Raw genomic sequence first — 20,272 nt, 5'->3', positions numbered from 1 at the left:
GTACCTGCTGCGGAGACTCAGGTCGTTTGGAGTGGAGGGCCCACTCCTGAAGACCTTCTATGACTCTGTTGTGGCTTCTGCTGTCTTTTATGGTGTGGTCTGCTGGGGCGGCAGCATCTCTGCTGGGGACAGGAAGAGACTGAACAGGGTGATCCGAAGGGCCAGCTCTGTTCTAGGATGCCCTCTGGACCCAGTGGAGGTGGTGAGTGACAGGAGAACGGCGGCTAAGCTGTCATCCCTGTTGGACAACATCTCCCACCCCATGCAGCAGACTGTGACAGCACTGAGCAGCTCCTTCAGTGGGAGACTGCGGCACCCACGGTGTGGGACGGAGAGATTTCGCAGGTCTTTCCTCCCCACTGCTGTCAGACTCCATAATAAAGACTTTAACTGATCAAGCACACACATCCATACATATGCAATAATACTAAGTGCAATAATCCTTTCTGTCATCGTTGTATTTTTACTCAGTTGTATATAGTATTTGTATTTGTATTCTATTTTTATCTTATTGTATATTTATTTTATTGTATTCTACTGTATATAGTATTTTATTCTATTCTGTACAGTTGTGTACTGTATTTATTCTTATTGTATTCTAATTTTTGCCTCATAACTTTTGCACTGTCCACTTCCTGCTGTGACAAAACAAATTTCCCACGTGTGGGACTAATAAAGGTTATCTTATCTTATCTTATCTTATCTTATTTGTTTTGTTGGGTTAAAAATAATTGAATAAACTGGTGATTATATTTATGGATCACCATGGTATCATCAGCCATGTGATTTATTTATGCAGATGAAAAAGAGGAAGAATTTATATTGTAGATGAAAAATAAATCATAGGGAAAAGGTTTTGTGTTGATCAGCCAAAAACAACCACGATTTTATTTTTTGCTTTTAAGAAAGGATTGTTCACAAAAACAGAGAGAGAGATGTGTGTTGATTAAGCAGTGATGATAATAATGAACATGTCTTAGTTTGTCACTTTCAGGTGAAAAGCAGACCTGAATCAATTTTCCACATGCAGCAGTCGGAAGAAAGTTATACTTTAACATCATTGGAAACATGCAGGCCAAGTTTCTGGCTAACTTATTTACAGTGCCATGTGTTTCTCAACCTCACAAGCGAGCTCACTCCTCCCTGAAGATAAGGAATGCAGCTCCAAAGCAATAACATGATAAAGAGACAGCAGCAAGTCCTGAGCACAAAAAGTCCCAGCAAAGCAGCAGCAATGTGGATAAACAGCAGCAGCAGAAGAAAGCAAACCCATCTTCCTGTCTGATTGGATGAATTCCACGGAGGGGCGAGCAAGATGGCGGTGGCAGCATGTTGAAATGCTCAGAAAGGACTGAGTGACTCGGGCAAGCCACATGCGGCTAGCATGCTGGCTAGCGACATGAAAGAAATGGACCCTTCATGATGCGTTCAACGTGCCAGTGCTGTGGTGGGAAAGGCTCCATCATAAACACGCCCTGCGCCCTGTGCAGAGGTTCAGGCCAAGAAGAAGAAGACAATGACTTCCAAGCCCAAGAAGGTCGGCCTCAGCGTGGGCGAGCTGATTGTGAAAGCCGTGGCCGCTTCCAAGGAGCGCAACGGCCTGTCCATGGCCGCTCTCAAGAAGGCTCTGGCTGCCGGAGGCTACGATGTGGACAAGAACAAGGCCCGTGTCAAGACCGCCATCAAGAGCCTGGTGGCAAAGGGCACTCTGGTGCAGACCAAGGGCACCGGGGCCTCCGGATCCTTCAAGATGAACAAGGCTACTGAGAGCAAAGCCAAGAAGCCCGCCGCGGCCAAAGCCAAGAAACCGGCAGCAGCTGCTAAGAAGTCGCCCAAGAAGGCAGCGGCAGCACTTCAGCCACTAGCACAAAGTCAACCGCATCAGAGGAGGGACAGGACAAAGCTGAAGGAGAAACTGCCTGCTATTGGACTATTGAAGTGGCAGAGGACAATAGTGAGAGTGGTGAGAACACAAATTTTGTTATTAAATGTGGGAAATCAAAATTTGGGTTAGCAAACCTGGGGAAAACAAAACTGACTGCTTAAGTTGGAAAATTGTGAAGGAGTCTGAAACACTGCGAAAATAGAAATATATACAGAATCACAACACACAAGCAGAACATGCATTAACCCTACTAACACAAACACAAGAGAGCTTATGAAGATTAGACAACATCTTAAGCGTGAGTCTGTTTATCATCTTGTCCAAGTCACCCCATGTGATGCAAAGACCAGTGGACTCACAGCACATTAGTTAAGAAATGATTAAATAATAGCAGAGAAGTGTGTAGGAAAGGCAGCTGTAAGAACATGCTCTGCTGGATATGCAGCTCCACAGACATGCATTAGACCTGCCTAATAACACAAACACCCATGCAATGAAAATTAGCTTGTTATCTTTCATCAGTGTTAAAATAGTGTCAATTTAGCAGACACTTGTTATCAAATGCTGAATTTATCCAATGCAAAAAATTGACTCTCTAGGTTGCAGGACAACAGTTTAACTTTTGTGGGGAAAAAAGATCCTGGTTTGACCAACCAGAGATCAGACAATAAATTTATTTGTTGATATAGTAAATTGGGAGAAGCTTCCTGCTTGATTGAGCAGCACAAGTAATTTACTGTATGAGGGAAATTGTCTTTTGTGATACTATTTTGAACATGCATTTCTGTTGTCCTGTCAACTTAGTGGGTTAATAGCCGATATGCAAATTATTTGATTGGTTTTTAGATTAATGAAAGGTGACTGAATTCTAGCACGAGTGAATGGGATGTGTTGGAGTTTGTTAGAGTGGAGACTCTAAAACACTGAGTTTCCTGTTTTGATGTGCGAGTGAATCCTGTATTTAGATACACAACTCTGAATACGTCAGAACAAACGTCTTTTGTGAAGTGCATGACAGCATGTCACATGTTTTATGATGAAGGGAAAAAGGAAAAATTGAATAAAATAGATCTGTGGCTTGAATGAGTGAAGAGCACAGACCTGGTGATTAAACTCATAGCTAATATGACATTAGGGTTATGTTGTGTGTTGTGCAGTTTGGTTTGGAGTGAATCTAGCTGATAATTCTTCTCCTGTTGTGAAGTTGATGAGGAGTTTGTGTCATGACTTAACAAGGCCTTTTTATTTTGATACTTTCACAGTGCACTGAAAGTTTGGTTTGATAATCTCTGTTATTTTTTATTTTTCATTTTTGAACAAGCACTGATTTTTGCTTGTGAATTTCTTTTCTTTGAGCAGATCTGCAAGTCGGGAATTAAAAGCGTTACACGTCGTCAAGAAAATTGTTGCAAGTGAGTTTCTCCACATTTAAAATGGGCTCAGGAGAAAGCCACTTATTTGGGACAATTAGGAAATGAGAGTCCCCCCCAAAAAGGATTCAACGAGGAAATCCAGTCTAAATTATTTTTCTTTTTGAAATAACGTCGTTTTGCTGAGCATGGAAACGAATGCGATGATAATTTCCACAATTAGCAAAAGAGGGAACCACTGAGTGAATGAGTGAGAATTTTAAAATAACTGACTGACTGAACATGATTGTGTGAAGTTAACCCCCACCTGACAAAGGTGCAGATGAACCCATGTGTTTCCTTTTACAGGAGCAGAAAGATGACAGCAACACTCAAGGTTGCATGATGATTTAACCTTTTAAATGCCATTTTCTGTGTCTGTGCATTTATCAGGTGTGTTATTCATAGGCTTGTGTTGCTCACAGAGATAACTGTGACAAAGTATGCATACGCCTGCGCAAGCGCTAATATTTGCATTTTCTTTTCTTACAGCATGCCAGTTCTTCATGTGGATTGATGATGCGATTTATACCAGGACAACTGGTTGATGTTTTTTCCTACTACAGGATTTCTGGGTTTATGTGTGAGGAAAACTGTGTTTACAGGTTATGAGTGGTGATGCTGTTGCATTGTGTTGATGGGAAAATGTGATGGCTACTTTGATAATGTGAATAACATGTGTGAAATTTCCTGTGTTGAGAACTGGTGTTACTTCTTTCCACAGCTATAGATGGCTAACTTTATGGTCTTTTTATGGCACCTCTGGAACCTGTCGACCTGCGTCTGACCACCAATGGTCACTGTGTTGCTAATGTTTGTTTTTCTATGACTGCGTGTAGAGGATTCGGCAGAAGCGGACAAGTGACATGAGAAAAACAAATAAGAGATACAGTGTTTCTGGGATAGTTTGATATGGGCTCATTAGCTGGCCACTTTTGAGCCCATAGTAATATATAAGTGGAGTGACTTTGCTTAAGAGCAGTCACCGATTACATTAATGTTGCCTGAGTACATGGGATGATCCATGTCTGAGGCGACTTATGAAAATAATTGTAGTTTACTGATTTGAGAAAACCTGCACATGACACTTGTCTTGCTGATGTTGAATGCTTCTTGTTCTTATGATACAATTGTTTACAGGTATGAAGTTTGATTTTACTTCCAGATTTTGCTTTCCAGGCCATGATGGTGTGTATGCAGGCTCCTGGGAGAACCAGGTGTTAAGCAAACTTAATATGCAAAACACACTAACATTTTTATTGCAGGATTATAGGTCCAGGGTGGTGCTGCTCCAGGGGAGGAGATGCCCTGATGTTGCCTGGGATATGATCTAGCTAATCTTTTTCTTTAAGACAGGAATCCAGGTTTGGTGAGTTGACGCATGGGTGTGTCCATGCGTCAAGAGGAGGGGTCCAAGGATTAACATTAAACAATGTTTTTTATTATTGTTGCAGTGATTTGTGTGATTAGCCGTTTTATTTACAAATATTAAACCTATGCAAGTGGTGTACCCATGAGCGTGGACAATTAAGGAGTCATATATCTATATATATATAGTCAAATATCCCCCTCACAGGACGAAGGCTTGAATGAGGTGATGGGGGTTGGTGGAGGCCATAAAACTAGAGTGCTGAGAGGTCTGCAGCTTGGAAATAGCTGAGACCCATGTTGACGAACAACAAAACCAACTGGTATGTTTGAATGTCTATTCTACATACATTTGGACTCTGGTCCTATGGACAGTGATGGAAACAACTGGAAGAGACATTCATGACGCTTTGCAGAGCTTAAACCACTCTGCAGAGAGACATGTGATGTGCACACCCGGAGGAAGCACCACCAAGCTGAGATGTTTTTGAAAATGTTATCTTCTTATTTTCACTATTAAATTAACAATTTCTTTGTTTGTTTGTGGGATGCAGTTTGCCATGAGATGAGATCAATGAGGAATGGGATAACTGCTAATACATTTGTTAAACTGTGTATCATTACAGTAATTTAGGGTGATTTGACATATGCTGAGTATAAAAATGTTTGCATTGAAACTGTCAGACATGAGGTATTCATACCTGGGAACTTTTCAAGCATAAAGGTCAAAAAGGGGGGAAATGTTAGATTTGTATTGTTGATTGTCATTTATGCTTAGAAATATTTACTTATATATGCTTAGAGTTTTGTGATTAGTTGTAGATTGGTAGAGGTTTTGATCCTTGATAGTCTGCAAACTTTGTGTGTATTAGACAGCACTTTGGGAGCATGAGAGGTCATACCGTGTCTTATTGTTTTATGGTAGGATTAACGTAGTTGCATCTGTTCTAGTCTAAGTGCTCTTTGTTTAGATGAACTGCAGGACTTCCTCACCGTGTTATCTAGGATGAACCATCCAGGGTGAGGGGGAGGCTACCCTCTTCCTGACCAAGGATGTTTGACCCTTTGATCAGCAGGCCACACACACACACACACACACACACACACACACACACACACACACACACACACACACACACACACACACACACACAGGCAAGGTACTCTTTGTGTGTATGTAGACGTCATATGTTAATGAACTTATGCATATTCATGTAACCTCAATAAAAGAACAGTGGTACGGGAGAACGGACGAGAGCAACTGGGGTCAAGCGAAGGAACGGTGCCTATCCGGTTCTCTCCCGTGCACGAGAAACATGAAGAAGCTTGCCTACTTGTGTCTTGCTTTGCAGTGTAATTATATTGCCTTCAACGTTCCAGCGGATGGGTTCAAGCTACAAACCTATCAAATGTCTTAAAGAAACATAAAGAAATCAAGTCGTTTTTCTTTCCAAGCTCCTTAAATATATATTATTCAAACCTCTGAAGGTAGTACTTATGACACCTTCACTAAAGCACTTTCTGTATTATGTCACTGTGATGTCACAATTCATCTGCAAACAGCGGTGTCTCCTGGGCCTTGTTGGTGATGTTTAGGTCAGCTCCATGCTTCAGAAGAAACTCGACACTGGAAACATTGCCTCGCTGACTGGCCAGCATCAGAGCGGTACCATGCTTTAAGGTACCCCTGTTCACTGAGTCAGGTGCAGCTTAGTGCAGAGAAAGGTAAAATGTCAGACTGTGCTTCATAGAACCCCTCTGCATTGTTTTTTTTTTTTTAAACCCTCCTTTGAGTAAACAAGCATACTGAGTGTGTTTGCTCATCCATCTGCTGAAGTCCCTTCTGACCTAAAGTCAGACATGTCCTATCATTCTAAACATGCAGAGAACATGCAGCAAACGCAAACGAAATCACATCACAGAAAGTGGAAACCATAAAAAATAAGATCCTATTCATTTGTACAGAGAGTCGTGTGCCTCATATTCAATTGAATTGAATTTTATTTATATTGAACTAAGTCACAACAGTCATCTAAGGCATTTCATATTGTAAGGTAAAGGCCCTACAATAATACATACAGAGAAAACCCCAACAATCAGAAGACCCCTGATGAGCAAGCACTTGGCAACAGTGGAAAGGAAAAAACTTCCTTTTAACAGGAAGAAGGTAGAACAAGGCTCAGGGGGGTGGAGCCATCTGCTGAATGACTGGGGTGAGGTGAGGAAGACAGAGTAGAATACATGCTGTGGAAAAGAGCAGGAGATTAATAATAATTCATGATTAAATACAGAGAGGTGTATAAACACAGTAAGGGGGGAAAAGGGTAAGTGAAGAAGAAAAACTCAATGCATCATGGGAAGCGTCCAGCAACCGATACCTATTGAAGAGTAACTAAGGGAGGATTTAGGGTCACCTGATCCAGCCCTAACTATATCATTGAGCAAAAAGGAAAGTTTGAAGCCTAATCTTAACAATAGAGATAGTGTCTGTCTTCTGAATCCAAACTGGAAGCTGGTTCCACTGAAGGGGGGCCTGAAAACTGAAGGCTCTGCCTCCCATTCTACTTTTAAATACTATAGGAAGAACAAGTAAGCCTGCAGTGCGAAAGTGAAGTGCTCTATTGGGGTGAAATGGTACTACAAGGTCGTTAAGATTAGATTGGGCATGATTATTCAAGACCTTGTGTGTGAGGAGGAGGATTTTAAATTCTGGATTTAACAGGGAGCTAATGAAGGGAAGCCAATATAGGAGAAATCTGCTCTCTCATCAATCCCTGACAGGATGTTGGATTAACTGAAGGCTTTTCAGGGAGTTTTTAAGACATCATGATAATAATGAATTGCAGTAGTCCAGCCTAGAAGTAATAAATGCATGAACTAGTTTTTCAGCGTTTCTCTGAGACAGGATATTTCCAATTTTAGAGATATTGCACATATCGAATAAAGCAGTCCTACATATTTGTTTAATATGTGCATTGAAGGACATATCCTGGTCATAAATGACTCCAAGGCTCCTCACAGTGTTACTGGAGGCCAAGATAATGCCATCCAGACTAAGACTTTGGTTAGATACCATATTTCTAAGATTTTTAGGACTGAGTGCAATAACCTCACTTTTATCTGAATTTAGAAACAGGACACCCTTATGAGAAAAAACATTGAGGGAATAGTTTACCCTGCCCGGGATAGGGTTACCTGGTGGGGAAGGAGCCTGAGTTAGTGCGTGAGGTTAAGAGGTACCGGCTAGATATAGTCGGGCTCACCTCTACGTATGGCTTGGGCTCTGGAACCAGTGTCCTGGAGAGGGGCTGGACTCTGTCTTAGTCTGGAGTTGCCCCTGGTGAGAGGCGGCGGGCTGGGGTGGGTATTCTAATATGCCCTCGGCTTGCTGCTGGTATGTTGGTGTTCTCCCCGGTGGATGAGAGGGTTTGTTCCCTGCGCTTTAGGGTCGGGGAACGGGTCCTGACTGTCATCTACGCTTATGCGCCGAGTAGCAGTTCAGAGTACCCAGCCTTCTTAGAGTCCCTGGGTGGGGTGCTGGAAGGTGCTCCACCTGGAGACTCTGTTATCCCACTGGGAGATTTCAATGCTCACGTGGGTAACGACAGTGAGACCTGGAGGGGCATGATTGGGAGGAACGGCCTCCCTGATGTGAATCTGAGCTGTGTTTTGTTATTGGACTTCTGTGCAAATCACAGTTTGGCCATAACGAACACCTTGTTCGAACATAAGAGTGTCCATAAGTGCACGTGGCACCAGGACGCTCTAGGCCGCAGGTCGATGATTGATTTTGTAATCGTATCACCAGACCTGCGACCATATGTTCTGGACACTCGGGTAAAGAGAGAGAGCTGTCAACTGATCACCATCTGGTGGTGAGTTGGATCAGGTGGCAGTGGAAGAAGCTGGACAGACCCAGTGCACCTAAACGCGTAGTGAGGGTGTGCTGGGAAGAATTTTGGACTGCCTCGAAGAGATTCTGGCAAACAGTCAGGCGTCTCAGGAGGGGAAAGCTGTGCTCTACCTACACTGTGTATAGACCTCCTTAATCCAACTGACTTCCGAGGAGGAAGGTGAGGTGAGGAAGTCAGAGTAGAATACATGCTGTGGAAAAGAGCCAGAGATTAATAATAATAATTCATGATTAAATACAGAGAGGTGTATAAACACCAGGGGCGAGGTTACTGAGCCAGTTAAACAACTCCTTGGTGGCAGAGCCCCTGGTGTGCATGAGTTCCGCCCCGAGTTCCTGAAGGTTCTGGACATTGTAGGGCTGTCCTGGTTGACACACCTCTACAATGTTGCGTGGAGATCAGGGGCAGTACCCCTGGACTGGCAGACCGGGGTGGTGGTCCCCATCTTTAAGAAAGGGGACCGGAGGGTGTGTTCCAACTACAGGGGGATCACACTCCTCAGCCTCCCTGGGAAAGTCTATGCCAGGGTGCTGGAAAGGAGAGTTTGTCCGCTAGTCGAACCTCAGATACAGGAGGAGCAATGCTGTTTTCGTCCTGGTCGCGGAATACTGGACCAGCTCTTCATCCTCTCAACGATACTTGAGGGTGCATAGGAGTTTGCACAACCAGTCTACATGTGTTTTGTGGACTTGGAAAAGGCATTCGACCGTGTCCCTCGGGGTGTCCTGTGGGAGGTGCTGGGGGAGTATGGGGTGTCTGGCCCATTGCTACGGGCCATTCGATCCCTATCCAGTGCGAACCGCTTGGTTTGCATTGCCGGCAATAAGTCGGACTCGTTTCCGGTGGGTGATGGGCTCCGCCAGGGCTGCCCTTTGTCTCCGGTTCTGTTCATAATTTTTATGGACAGGATTTCTAGGTGCAGCCAAGTGGCGGAGGGCTTTCACTTTGGTGGCCTCAGAATCTCATCTCTGCTTTTCGCAGATGATGTGGTTCTGTTGGCCTGATCAGGTGATGGCCTCCAGCTCACACTGGAATGGTTCGCAGCCGAGTATGAAGCAGCGGGAATGAGGATCAGCACCTCCAAATCTGAGGCCATGGTTCTCAGCCGGAAAAGGGTGGAGTGCCCACTCTGGGTCGGGGATGAGTACCTTCCCCAAGTGGAGGAGTTCAAGTATCTCGGGGTCTTGTTCGCGAGTGATGGGAGAAGGGAGCCGGAGATCAACAGACGGATTGGTGCTGCGGCCGCAGTGATGCGGACGCTGCACCAGTCCGTCGTGGTGAAGAGGGAGCTGAGTGTATAAGCTAAGCTCTAAGTTTACTGGTCGATCTACGTCCATACACTCACCTATGTCCACAAGCAGTGGGTAGTGACCAAAAGAACGAGATCGCAGATACAAGCGATGGAAATGAGCTTCCTCCGAAGGGTGGCTGGCCTCTCCCTTAGAAATAGGGTGAGAAGTTCACATTATCACATTATTTTATTGTATAATGCCTTGGTGCCACTGGATTTTAACAAGTCTGACACCCATACTGTAAGACAATTTGTGGGGGTGTAGTAAGGAAGTTGGGGGAAGCAGACCAGAGTCTTTAGTCTTCAGCAGGTACACTTGATCCGTGTCCTGGGGAAGACTAACCTGGACCAAAAGCTGCTGCTGGTCTTCTACAGCTCCTCAGTGGAGAGCATGCTTTCCTACTGCTTGTGTGATTGGTACACAGGGGCCACAACTGAAAACAGGAAGGCTGCACAGAGGGTAATTAACACCACCCAAAAAAATCACTGGCTGCCCTCTGCCAACCATGGAGGTCCCACACCTCCAGACACTAACTAACACTAACAGCTTCTTCCTCTGGGCCATTCCAACTGTAAACAAGCCCTATCCCCCCACTCTCAGGCTCTGTCCAATCATCTCACAAATCTGAGGCATGGTATGAGTAACCCACATTTTTGTTGTACATGTACAATGACAATATAGGGCTATTCTATTCTATTTCTGAAGTTTAACCATTTGGTGTGTGTTCTTTGGCTTCACAGATAGGTAGAGTTGGGTGTGATCTGCATAGCAGCGAAAATGTATGCTATGCCTTCTGATGATACTGCCTAAGGGAAGCATAATGTAAACAGAATTGGTCCTAGCACCCTGTGGAACTCTGTGGAAGAGGACTCTCCATTTACATGAACAAATTAGAGTCTATTAGATAGATATGATACAAATCACTGCATTGCAGCACCTGTAATACCTACATCATGCTCTAATCGCTCTAATAGGATATTATGGTCGACAGTATCGAACACTGCATTGAGGTCTAGCAGGACAAGCACAGAGATGAGTCCATTGTCAGAGGCCATAAGAAGGTCATTTGGAACCTTCACTAAAGCTGTTTCTGTACTGTGATGGGCTCTGAAACTCTTCGAATAAGCCATTCCTTTGCAGATGACCTGTTAGCTGTTTGACAACTTCTCGTTCAAGAATTTTTGGAATGAAAGGAAGGTTAGAGATTGGCCTTACTTAAAGGGTCAAATGATGCCTTTTAAAGTAATGGTTTATTTACTACCGGCTTGAAGGCCTGTGGTACATAGGAAATTATAAGAGAGAGGTTGATCATATTCAAGACTGAATCATTAACTAATGGTATTACTTCTTTTAGCAGTCTGTTCTACAAGACTTCCTTCGGTTATGACCTGCTCTCAGTAACAAGGTCTACAGATGTCTTTAATTTCTTAGCAAGTTTAGTCAAATGTTTTAATGTAAGCATCCTGTCCTATTATCACACGTGAAGCTGAAGCATCACTGACCTCCACATGACCTCTCCTGAAGAGTCTGTCTTGTGGTTTAGAGGTCAGATCTCACATTGACTGATCACTGGGTGAATGTGGTGAAAAACCATTGACCAGGCATGTCATCTCTGACCTCACTTATTGGTTCGCAGGGTTTGTTTTTTTTCTTTAAGTAAAAAGTGACCATATTTAAGTAAGAATGTTAAGCTGGTAGGGATTCCTGAAAACTGATTGGATAAACATACTCACCTAAGAGGCCTAGTATTTACATAAGGGCTGAGTTATTTTTTTTAAAAAGAGCTCTGCCACCTTGAGTACCATCATCAGTCAATACGATCATTCCTGGAATCCTGGCTGACAAACTGCAACAAAGACTCCACTTCCTTAGGACGCTGAGGAAAAACCATCTGGATAAGAACCTAATGGTAGCTTTTTACCACAGCACCACAGAGAGTGTCCTCACCTACTGAATCACAGTTTCGTATGTTAATTGCTTGGTAGCGAACAAGAAGAACCTGCAGAGAGTCATTAAGACAGCACAAAATATCATCAGTTGTCCCTTACCCTCTCTAGAGGACATAGCCAGCACTTGGTGTTTCAGGAGAGCTATAAAGGAATGTTTATCTCGTCTTGTAACAAGTTAACTATTTTAACTACATGTGCATGGACCTGTACAAAGGGTCCATGTACAGGAAACAAAAATCTGGATTTCCCAGAAGGTTATGATCATGTCACCCTTACAGTAAATTAATAAAGAAGCCTAACATTGTGTTGCATATCAGCACATTTTTCCATCATGAATGAACAGTGTGGACATAAAAACATAAGCAGGTGAATGAAGCTGAAAATCTGAAGAAGAAACATTTGAAGTCAGATGTCATGTTACAGACATAAAACTGGAGGGTTTGCCCAACCGTAGCTCAAGGTTCGAGCAGAAGGTTTTTTGTTTTTTTAAATGTGAAACAAAAATGCCCTCCAGATCAAGATCAGCCAGACCCTGCAGGAACTGGAAATCCTTCTACCCTCTCCAATCTTAGAAGAGGTTTACAAGTTTGTGGACAAGGCTCAGCAGGCCCAACACTGTAAAGGAAAAGAAAGACAACGCAGGAAATTTCACACCTTGCTTTCAAAAACACACACTCCTCAGTCTGAACCTACACAACCCAGAGAAGAAAACACACCTGAAGTCAGTCAGGAGAAATGGGTTAAGAACTTTTCAGACAGGATTCTCACTGAACCTGAAAAGAGAGTATTAGCCAAAGGACTCAATTTTGCCATTTCTCCACAACAGTTGCCCATATTGGACCTCATCACAGCCACAGAATCTGCCATACGGATTAACAAATTATCACAGACAGAAGCAGAGCAAATCAGGATGAAAGTCTCAGCCACGCTCTCCAGTCCCTCCATCCAACCTCACAATACAGGAAAAGAAGGTCGTCGCTTCCCTGAGCAAAGACCACAACATCACTGTTTTACCAGCTGATAAGGGAAGATGCACCGTGGTCCTAAACACTACAGATTACCATACAAAGATCACTACTCTCCTCAGTGACAACAATACCTACAAAGCCCTAAAGCGAGACCCCACAAGCAGCTACAAAAAGAAAGTTATAGCTTGCCTTCAAGACTTTGAAAAGGACAAAATTATTGACCGCCTTACATATCACCGCCTTTACCCAGGGGATGCCATACCCTGCATCTATGGACTTCCTAAAATCCACAAGGAAGCTGTCCCACTCAGACCCATAGTCAGTAGCATAAACTCAGCCACTTATAACATTGCTAAACACCTTGCTACCATCCTTGCTCCTCTCGTGGGGAACACCCCACACCACATCAAGAACTCCACCGACTTCACCGACAAGGTCCAGAAACTTACCCTGGATCCAGATGAAACCATGGTGTCCTTTGATGTAGTCTCTCTCTTCACTTGCATACCCACCACGGAGGCCGTGGAGACTGTCAGAAAACGACTACAAGAAGACAGCTCCTTGGAGGACAGGACCAACTTCACACCCGATCAGATCTGCACACTGTTAGACCTCTGCCTCACCACTACATATTTCAAGTACACGAAGGGGCTCCCCCGTGTCACCTATTGTAGCCAACCTTTACATGGAGGAAGTGGAAAGGAAGGCTCTTGGCTCTTTCAAAGGAAGAGTACCCAGCCACTGGTACAGATATGTGGATGACACCTGGGTCAAAATCAAGACACAAGAAGTGGAATCCTTCACTGCGCACATTAACGCTGTGGATAAAAACATCAAGTTCACCAGGGAAGACACAAAGGATAACTGTTTGCCTTTCCTGGACTGCGCTGTGCACATTGAAGAGAACGGCAAACTCAACATCGAAGTTTACCGGAAACCCACACACACGGACCAGTACCTCCTCTTTGACTCCCATCACCCTTTGGAACACAAACTTGGAGTAATTAGGACCCTACACCACCAGGCAGAACATGTTCCCTCTAAGCCTGAAGGAAAAAAGAAGGAACACACACATGTAAAGGAAGCACTCAAAACGTGCGGCTATCCTAAATGGGCGTTCTTAAAGTCAGCAAAGAGGCACAGAAAAGAAGACCAGACACCAGCGAGGGAGGATAAGAAGGACAGACGCAACAACATTGTCATCCCCTATGTAGCCGGTGTATCAGAGAAACTCAGGAGAGTTTTCTCCAAGCATGACATCCCGGTGCATTTCAGACCCAGCAACACGCTCAGACAGAAACTGGTTCACCCGAAAGACAAAACGCCAAAACACAAACTTAACAATGTGGTGTATGCTGTACAGTGCAGCGAGGAATGCTCAGACCTCTACATTGGAGAGACCCAACAGCCACTTCACAAGCGCATGGCACAACACAGAAGAGCCACCTCCACAGGAAAAGACTCAGCAGTCCATCTGCATCTTAAGGATAAAGGACACTCTTTCGAGGATGCCAATGTTCACATTTTGGACAGAGAGGACAGATGGTTTGAAAGAGGAGTGAAAGAAGCCATCTATGTCCACTGTGAGCAACCATCTTTGAACAGAGGCGGGGGTTTACGACACCAACTCTCTGCCATCTATAATCCAGTTTTGAGATCCCTTCCCAGACGCCTTAACGCCCACTCACATCCTGGGCCATCTGATCTCAGGAATTCGCATGATAAGGTGGGGCCAGGTTTCACAGTGAACACACCCGAAACTCTGGCTGATTGGGACCCACACCCAGTTTCACACCTTGGCTCAGGCGATTAGAGGATCATCAGGGGGTCCTTTTGTCCCTCTGTGGGGGGTTACTCCCACTAGGTTTATATCTGGGACTCTCCACCATTTGACCTTAGAACTGAAGAAGCTTCTCGGATGAGAGGTGAAACGTCTTCAAGCAACGTAAAGAAGTCCAGACACTTTTCTTTGCAAGCTCCTTTGACTACGATGACCTGGATGACTGAGAACCTTCACAGACAAAAATGACAAATCAACCAAAACACAAAGTAAAGCTTTATTGGTGATTAACATCACATTTAACGGCTGAATCAGGTAAGAGGCGTTGTTAGAGGCTTAATGAGAAGCAGAAAGCAGTAGGTGTCCTGACCTCTGACCAGGATCCTAATGCACTGCAGCTGTCCATAATAAGCAGCTTCACGAAGAGCGATCCAGCCTTTATCATTTGGCTCCATAAGGCTGCTTAACCGCCTCTGGACCAATTCCATCAGAGCCTCTGCATCCCCATTCATGATGATGGACTGTAATGAACTGACCTCTCTGAGGAAACACACAAACCTTCAGAACCACAGACTTGGAGCCAGAGTCAGATCCAACACAGAGCCGCTGCACTGGAATAACACAGAGTTAAAACCACCATAACAGAACCAACAGATAGTCAGAACAAACACAGAACATGAGTAGAACGACAGAGTCACAAGCACAGAGCAAGTCAGAAACAACCCCACCCCCCACCCACCCACCCAACACACACACCCTGCAACCATCTCCAGACTGTCTGACACTCACTCTGAAACGTCTATTGATCTCTTGCTGCTTTCTGATGTTTGTGGATGTTTCCATCCTCTGAGCTCTATTTCATTGCAAACTGACTCACCTCTTGTAGACCTTGTAGAGCATGTCCACAGCATGTCTTTTATCCTGTCTTCCTTCTCTCACCCCAACCGGTCGCAGGAGATGGCCGCCCCTCCCTGAGCCTGGTTCTGCCGGAGGTTTCTTCCTGTTAAAAGGGAGTTTTTCCTTCCCACTGTGCTTGCTCATAGGGGGTCATATGATTGTTGGGTTTTTCTCTGTATCTATGAAGCGCCTTGAGGCGACTTATGTTGTGATTTGGCGCTATATAAATAAAACTGAATCGAATTGAATTGAATTGAAACTGTGACAGGGCTGTGGGAGGGTTTATACAATTTTGGATGTGGGGGGCAGGTTCAGGTGCAGGAACTGTCTGCACCCCTTTGGGTTAGGGTTTGTTTGGATGATGATGATGATGAAGCCTGTTTATCAGACAAGCTTCTCTCAACAGCGATCTGCAGCAGCTCCTCGTCTGCCAGGTGACTGTAGATACTGTAGTCATCCAGGTTCTGCTCAGAGACTGCCATGTCAGACAGGGGAACAGGAAACGGTTTGCTCTCTGTGTTTCTCGTTAATGCCAGCAGCGTGTGAACAGCAGCGGGTCATCCAAGATGATGGCGTTTTGGCCTCAGCTGCTGCTGAATGATGTCAAGACTGCGGGTCAGCGGTGTTTGTTTCCTCCAAGCTGAAGACAAAAATTCAAACACTGCGAGAGCTGCTGTCAGCAATATCTTCTGTCCTGCACCCGAAAAACAGCCTTCACCAACAACACAGATGGAAACAGGATCGATGCACATAACCAGACTCACAACAGCCCAGACAACTACTAACTGATTTGTGTATCAATCGTTTAAACCCGGTCAGTCAACAGCAGCCTGATAAAATTTCAAAGACTCAACTACTAACCCATCTCACACATTTAAATTCAATGATTTCAAACACACAAATGTAACCTAAATTAATTCAAAATCAGAATCATTAAAGAAAAAAATTGGTAAACACAGAACTGAGTGTTTGATTACAATCAAATTGGATGATAAAAACAAAACAACATTCAAGTGGATTCAAGTGTGGTTGGAAGTTCCACAAATTCAAACATATAAAAATAAAATAAAACAAACTGTTGACTGGGTACTACCTGTGAAACCATCCAATCAGGAAGCAGCACTCTCTGGTGTGCAGCAGAAGGTTCTGGTTCAGAGTCTGAGGGTCTGATCAACTCTGAGCTTTCATGAGCCGGACTGTCAGCCAACTCTGACACTGAGACTGCAGCTGAAGGTCAGCCCCTGTTCTTCTTCTCCTCCTCCTCCTTCTCCTCCTGTCTGTCTGGTCTCACCTGTCCCCATCTTTTTGCATTATGTGTTTTTTGTCTCGGTATGATAGTGTAACTTAAGTGGCTTACCTGCCTGCTCTGTCCCAACTACATGTCATTCAGAAACTCCAGGCATCTAACAAAGGGCCAACAGGGCTAACCTGTGATTACCTGCTCTAAAATGATGATTGAACACAGGAAACAATCTCAGAGCTTAACAGGTGAGGCATTCATCACATAAGCTGTGAGCTTCATGTTCACGTGGAAAAAGAAACATTTCAGAAAAAAAAGAAGAAAACCCTGAATGCAGGAAGTGACCCTGACCCTGCAAAATAAAACAAATCAATGCGGATTTTAAGCACGTGACGTGGATAGTTTTATTTGATGATTATTGAACTTTCAGGTGCGTTTACAGGTGATGGGACAGCTCAGAATGAGAGCGGGTTCTAGATCGAAGACACGTTCTGGACTTTATGAATTAGCACGGACAGTCGTTTCCATGGAGACGGATCAGCTGCTGCACTGCGCCTCCAGCTTAACGCCCTGCAGCTCATCTCTCGGTCCCGGTTCAGGTCGGGCTTGCATCCTCATGACTCCGTTTAGGTTCGCTCAGCCCGCTCTGCTGCTCACGGGTCACTCACGGTGATGAAGCCTCCTCCTCTTCGTCCTTTGGTGTGAAAATCAGTCTGATACCGTCTGTGAACTTTGACGCTGTCCGGTACCGGTCTGCGTATGACAGACCAGCACTGAACGTAGAGTGGGCGATTCGGTTCGGTTGTGCACTGTCGAGGATGACGGACTCAAAGGAGCACGGAGGAGCGCAGCCGCAGTTCTGCGTGACGCTCCCACCGCAGCCCTGAGGAGCTGAAGCAGGTGGAGAAGATCTGGACTTTGTCAGAATATTTGGAGATATGCGACGAACCGGAGAGGAGGTCCATCTGATTCATCCCGCGCCCGGTTTGTGCGGTTTCCTGCATTCAGTCTTTGGATTTACTCCGAATAAATTCCGTGTGCGGACTTTTGGACTGAGTGTGGTGTGAATGAAGAGTCCTCGGGGAATAAAAGAGTTAACTGGAGCTTTTTACACGCAGTCTGGCTGGCTTCTCTGCGCTGCACTGGATCTGCTTGGAAACGTGTGACACATCCCGGTAACGGTGTGACAGTTTGGGATGTTACGGGGGATTTTTCTGGAGGAATCGCAGTTCTGTGAGCGCCGAACCGCAGATCGTGCCGTGAGTGTGTGGACGGGTTTTGTTTGGGATCTCTGATAGCTGCATCGTGTGCAAATGAGCGCGTTCGTGAGACTTTGTCAGACTTTTGAACGGAGTCTGGAGTGACGTTCAGCTCGAGCCGGGATCTCCTTGGAAACGGTTAGTGACAGCCCCGCAACCCCCGCCCCCTCAACAGGGATGGTCGGAGCTGATACGACTGCCCCCCCTCTAACAGCCAGATGTTACCCGGCAGGATGGCCCTGAGCCCGGCCGGCGTGCTGTGCGGCCCGCTGGAGGAGCTGCAGGAACTCGCCTTCATCGAGAGGCCGATCCGCAGGAGCCTGAAGGTGGGTGTGTGTGTGTGAGAGAGAGAAACGTAAAGTAATGAGGAGGAGGGTGAGTTAGTGGGAGGAAGATCAGCAGCTTCAGTGGAGGAAGCAGAAGGGAGACCCGCAGCATGACGCAGTTTGTCCGCCTGTCTGTCTGCAGAGAGACAGACAGGTCTGAGGTGCATCGAGAAAAATGGCCAATAACTGATCGATTAACCAGTAATCATGAGAAACAGAGTGAAGCTGTCTCTGATCTAATTTAAGACAGTCGCTATTCATGACTGATCAGTAACTGAAAAGATAAACGCGCTGCCTGATTCTTACACCTGTAGCTGTGTGGGCGGGGTTTCACCATGATGACATTGAGAGAGGAGGCGGAGCTTGGGTGTTCTTACGGGAGAAAGCTGATGTGATGACGACAAACACACTTGCACTGTGTGCATGTGTATGTGTTGTTATGGTTGACAGTGGTCAGTCAGACTTCAGGTGAGCCTCTCCGTGTCCTCTTACGACCTTCCTGCACGTGTGAATGCTCAGGACAGTTCCTCATTGACAGACGTGACCCGGAAGTATCTGTGTTGCGCCCATAACAAGAGCTGCTCCATTTTTCCAAACACTAAGGAAAGGAGCTTCAGTGCTTCCTTTATTGCTTCCTTTAGCAGAGGAGACACTGGAACATCCTTTAGGAAAGGGAGCAGAAAACGCCAAATCTTAATTCATAGCATCTGATCGTTCATGAAAACAGGCAACATATTAAACAAAGTGAAGCAGATCATGAGAACATTCATCATAACTGCATTTTCCATTTCAGGGTCAGAATATTTTATTAATCCCTAGGGAAATGATGTGCTTTCATCCATAACCCGTTGATATATTTATAGTTTTTATAGCTGTTAAACTCACAGCTGATATCTGAACATCACACAGCTGGAATAAAACTACTTCCTGTTGAGTTGTTGCTGCATGAATGCAGAACGCTGTGTGAGCTCAAGATTATGATCTATACCAGGGGTGGGGAAACTCCAGGCCTCAAGGGCTGGTGTGCTGTAGGTTTTAGATGTGTCCTTGATCCAACACAGTCGATTAAATGGCTAATAACCCCCTCAACATGTCTTGAAGAGGCCTTGTAATGAACTAATCATTTCATTCAGGTGTGCTGACCCAGGGTGAGATCTAAAACCTGCAGGTTCACCGGCCTTTCAGGCCTGGAGTTCCTCACCCTGATCTATATGAACAGATCAAAGTGTATGTAAGGTTTTGTATAATCAGTGATCATTAGTAATCATTAGTAATGTCCTTTGTTGTATTACAGGCTTTAGGAGTCATGTTTACTTCAGGTCAGGTGGGAACAGTGATGATGGAGACAAGCAAATAAATAAATACCATATACACAAGATAACTGCCAGAGGGCAGAAGCTTAAACACCTGGTGTCCTGTGTTTGTGCAGTCCTGCAAGATGTTGCGTGCCTTTTTGAGACAGCGGATGCTACAGAGGTCCTTCAGTGATTTTCTAGGCCATGTTAGCGACCCTTTTAAATCAGAATACTTTAATAATCCATAAGGAAATTGTGTGGGTTACAGTTGATCCAAGACAATAACAATAACAGACAGTAAATAATACTACATAATCCAAAGTTTACATAATATAAGAAATAGCTCTAATATTTACAAATAGCTCAATTATAAATATGCCTTAATGCCTTCTTGTGTGCCATGCTGCGGCTCAAGAACTACACAGAGATGCAATACATCACCACACCCTCAAAGGCTAGTGATAAACCAGCTATCATCATGAGATTTGTAAACAGGAAACACAAGAATGCACTGCTGAAGCAGGGGAGGAAACTAAAAGGATCGAATGTCTACATGAATGACCATCTAACAAAATCCAACGCTGACATGGCGAAGAAAGCACGACACTTAAAGAAACTGGGAAAAATTCAGAATACCTGGACTACAAACTGTAAAATATTTATTAAGCTTAACGGCACACCGGAGGAAGC

General features: G+C 44.7%; 1 protein-coding gene and 1 pseudogene across 7 annotated transcripts in view; both read left to right on the top strand.

Moving 5' to 3' along the window:
* Positions 1-1,419: 1,419 nt before the first annotated feature.
* On the top strand, positions 1,420-17,589 carry LOC146558584 (uncharacterized; annotated as a pseudogene).
* The window catches only part of ppp4r4 (protein phosphatase 4, regulatory subunit 4), a 30,406-nt gene continuing 27,243 nt past the window's right edge, over positions 17,110-20,272 (top strand). For all 7 annotated transcript variants that reach the window (XM_085248189.1, XM_085248192.1, XM_085248188.1 and 4 more), the window contains exon 1: positions 17,110-18,287. In XM_085248189.1, coding sequence (XP_085104315.1) covers positions 18,180-18,287 — 108 coding nt within the window. In that variant the 5' untranslated portion in view covers positions 17,110-18,179. The remainder of the gene's footprint in view (positions 18,288-20,272) is intronic.

This window comes from Mchenga conophoros, linkage group LG15 (genome assembly GCF_057382185.1).
Source record: "Mchenga conophoros isolate Kocher_MC1m ecotype Shallow Benthic linkage group LG15, M_conophoros_male_GT1.1, whole genome shotgun sequence".
Lineage (NCBI taxonomy): Eukaryota > Metazoa > Chordata > Actinopteri > Cichliformes > Cichlidae > Mchenga > Mchenga conophoros.
This window is presented reverse-complemented; position numbering and strand designations above follow the sequence as displayed.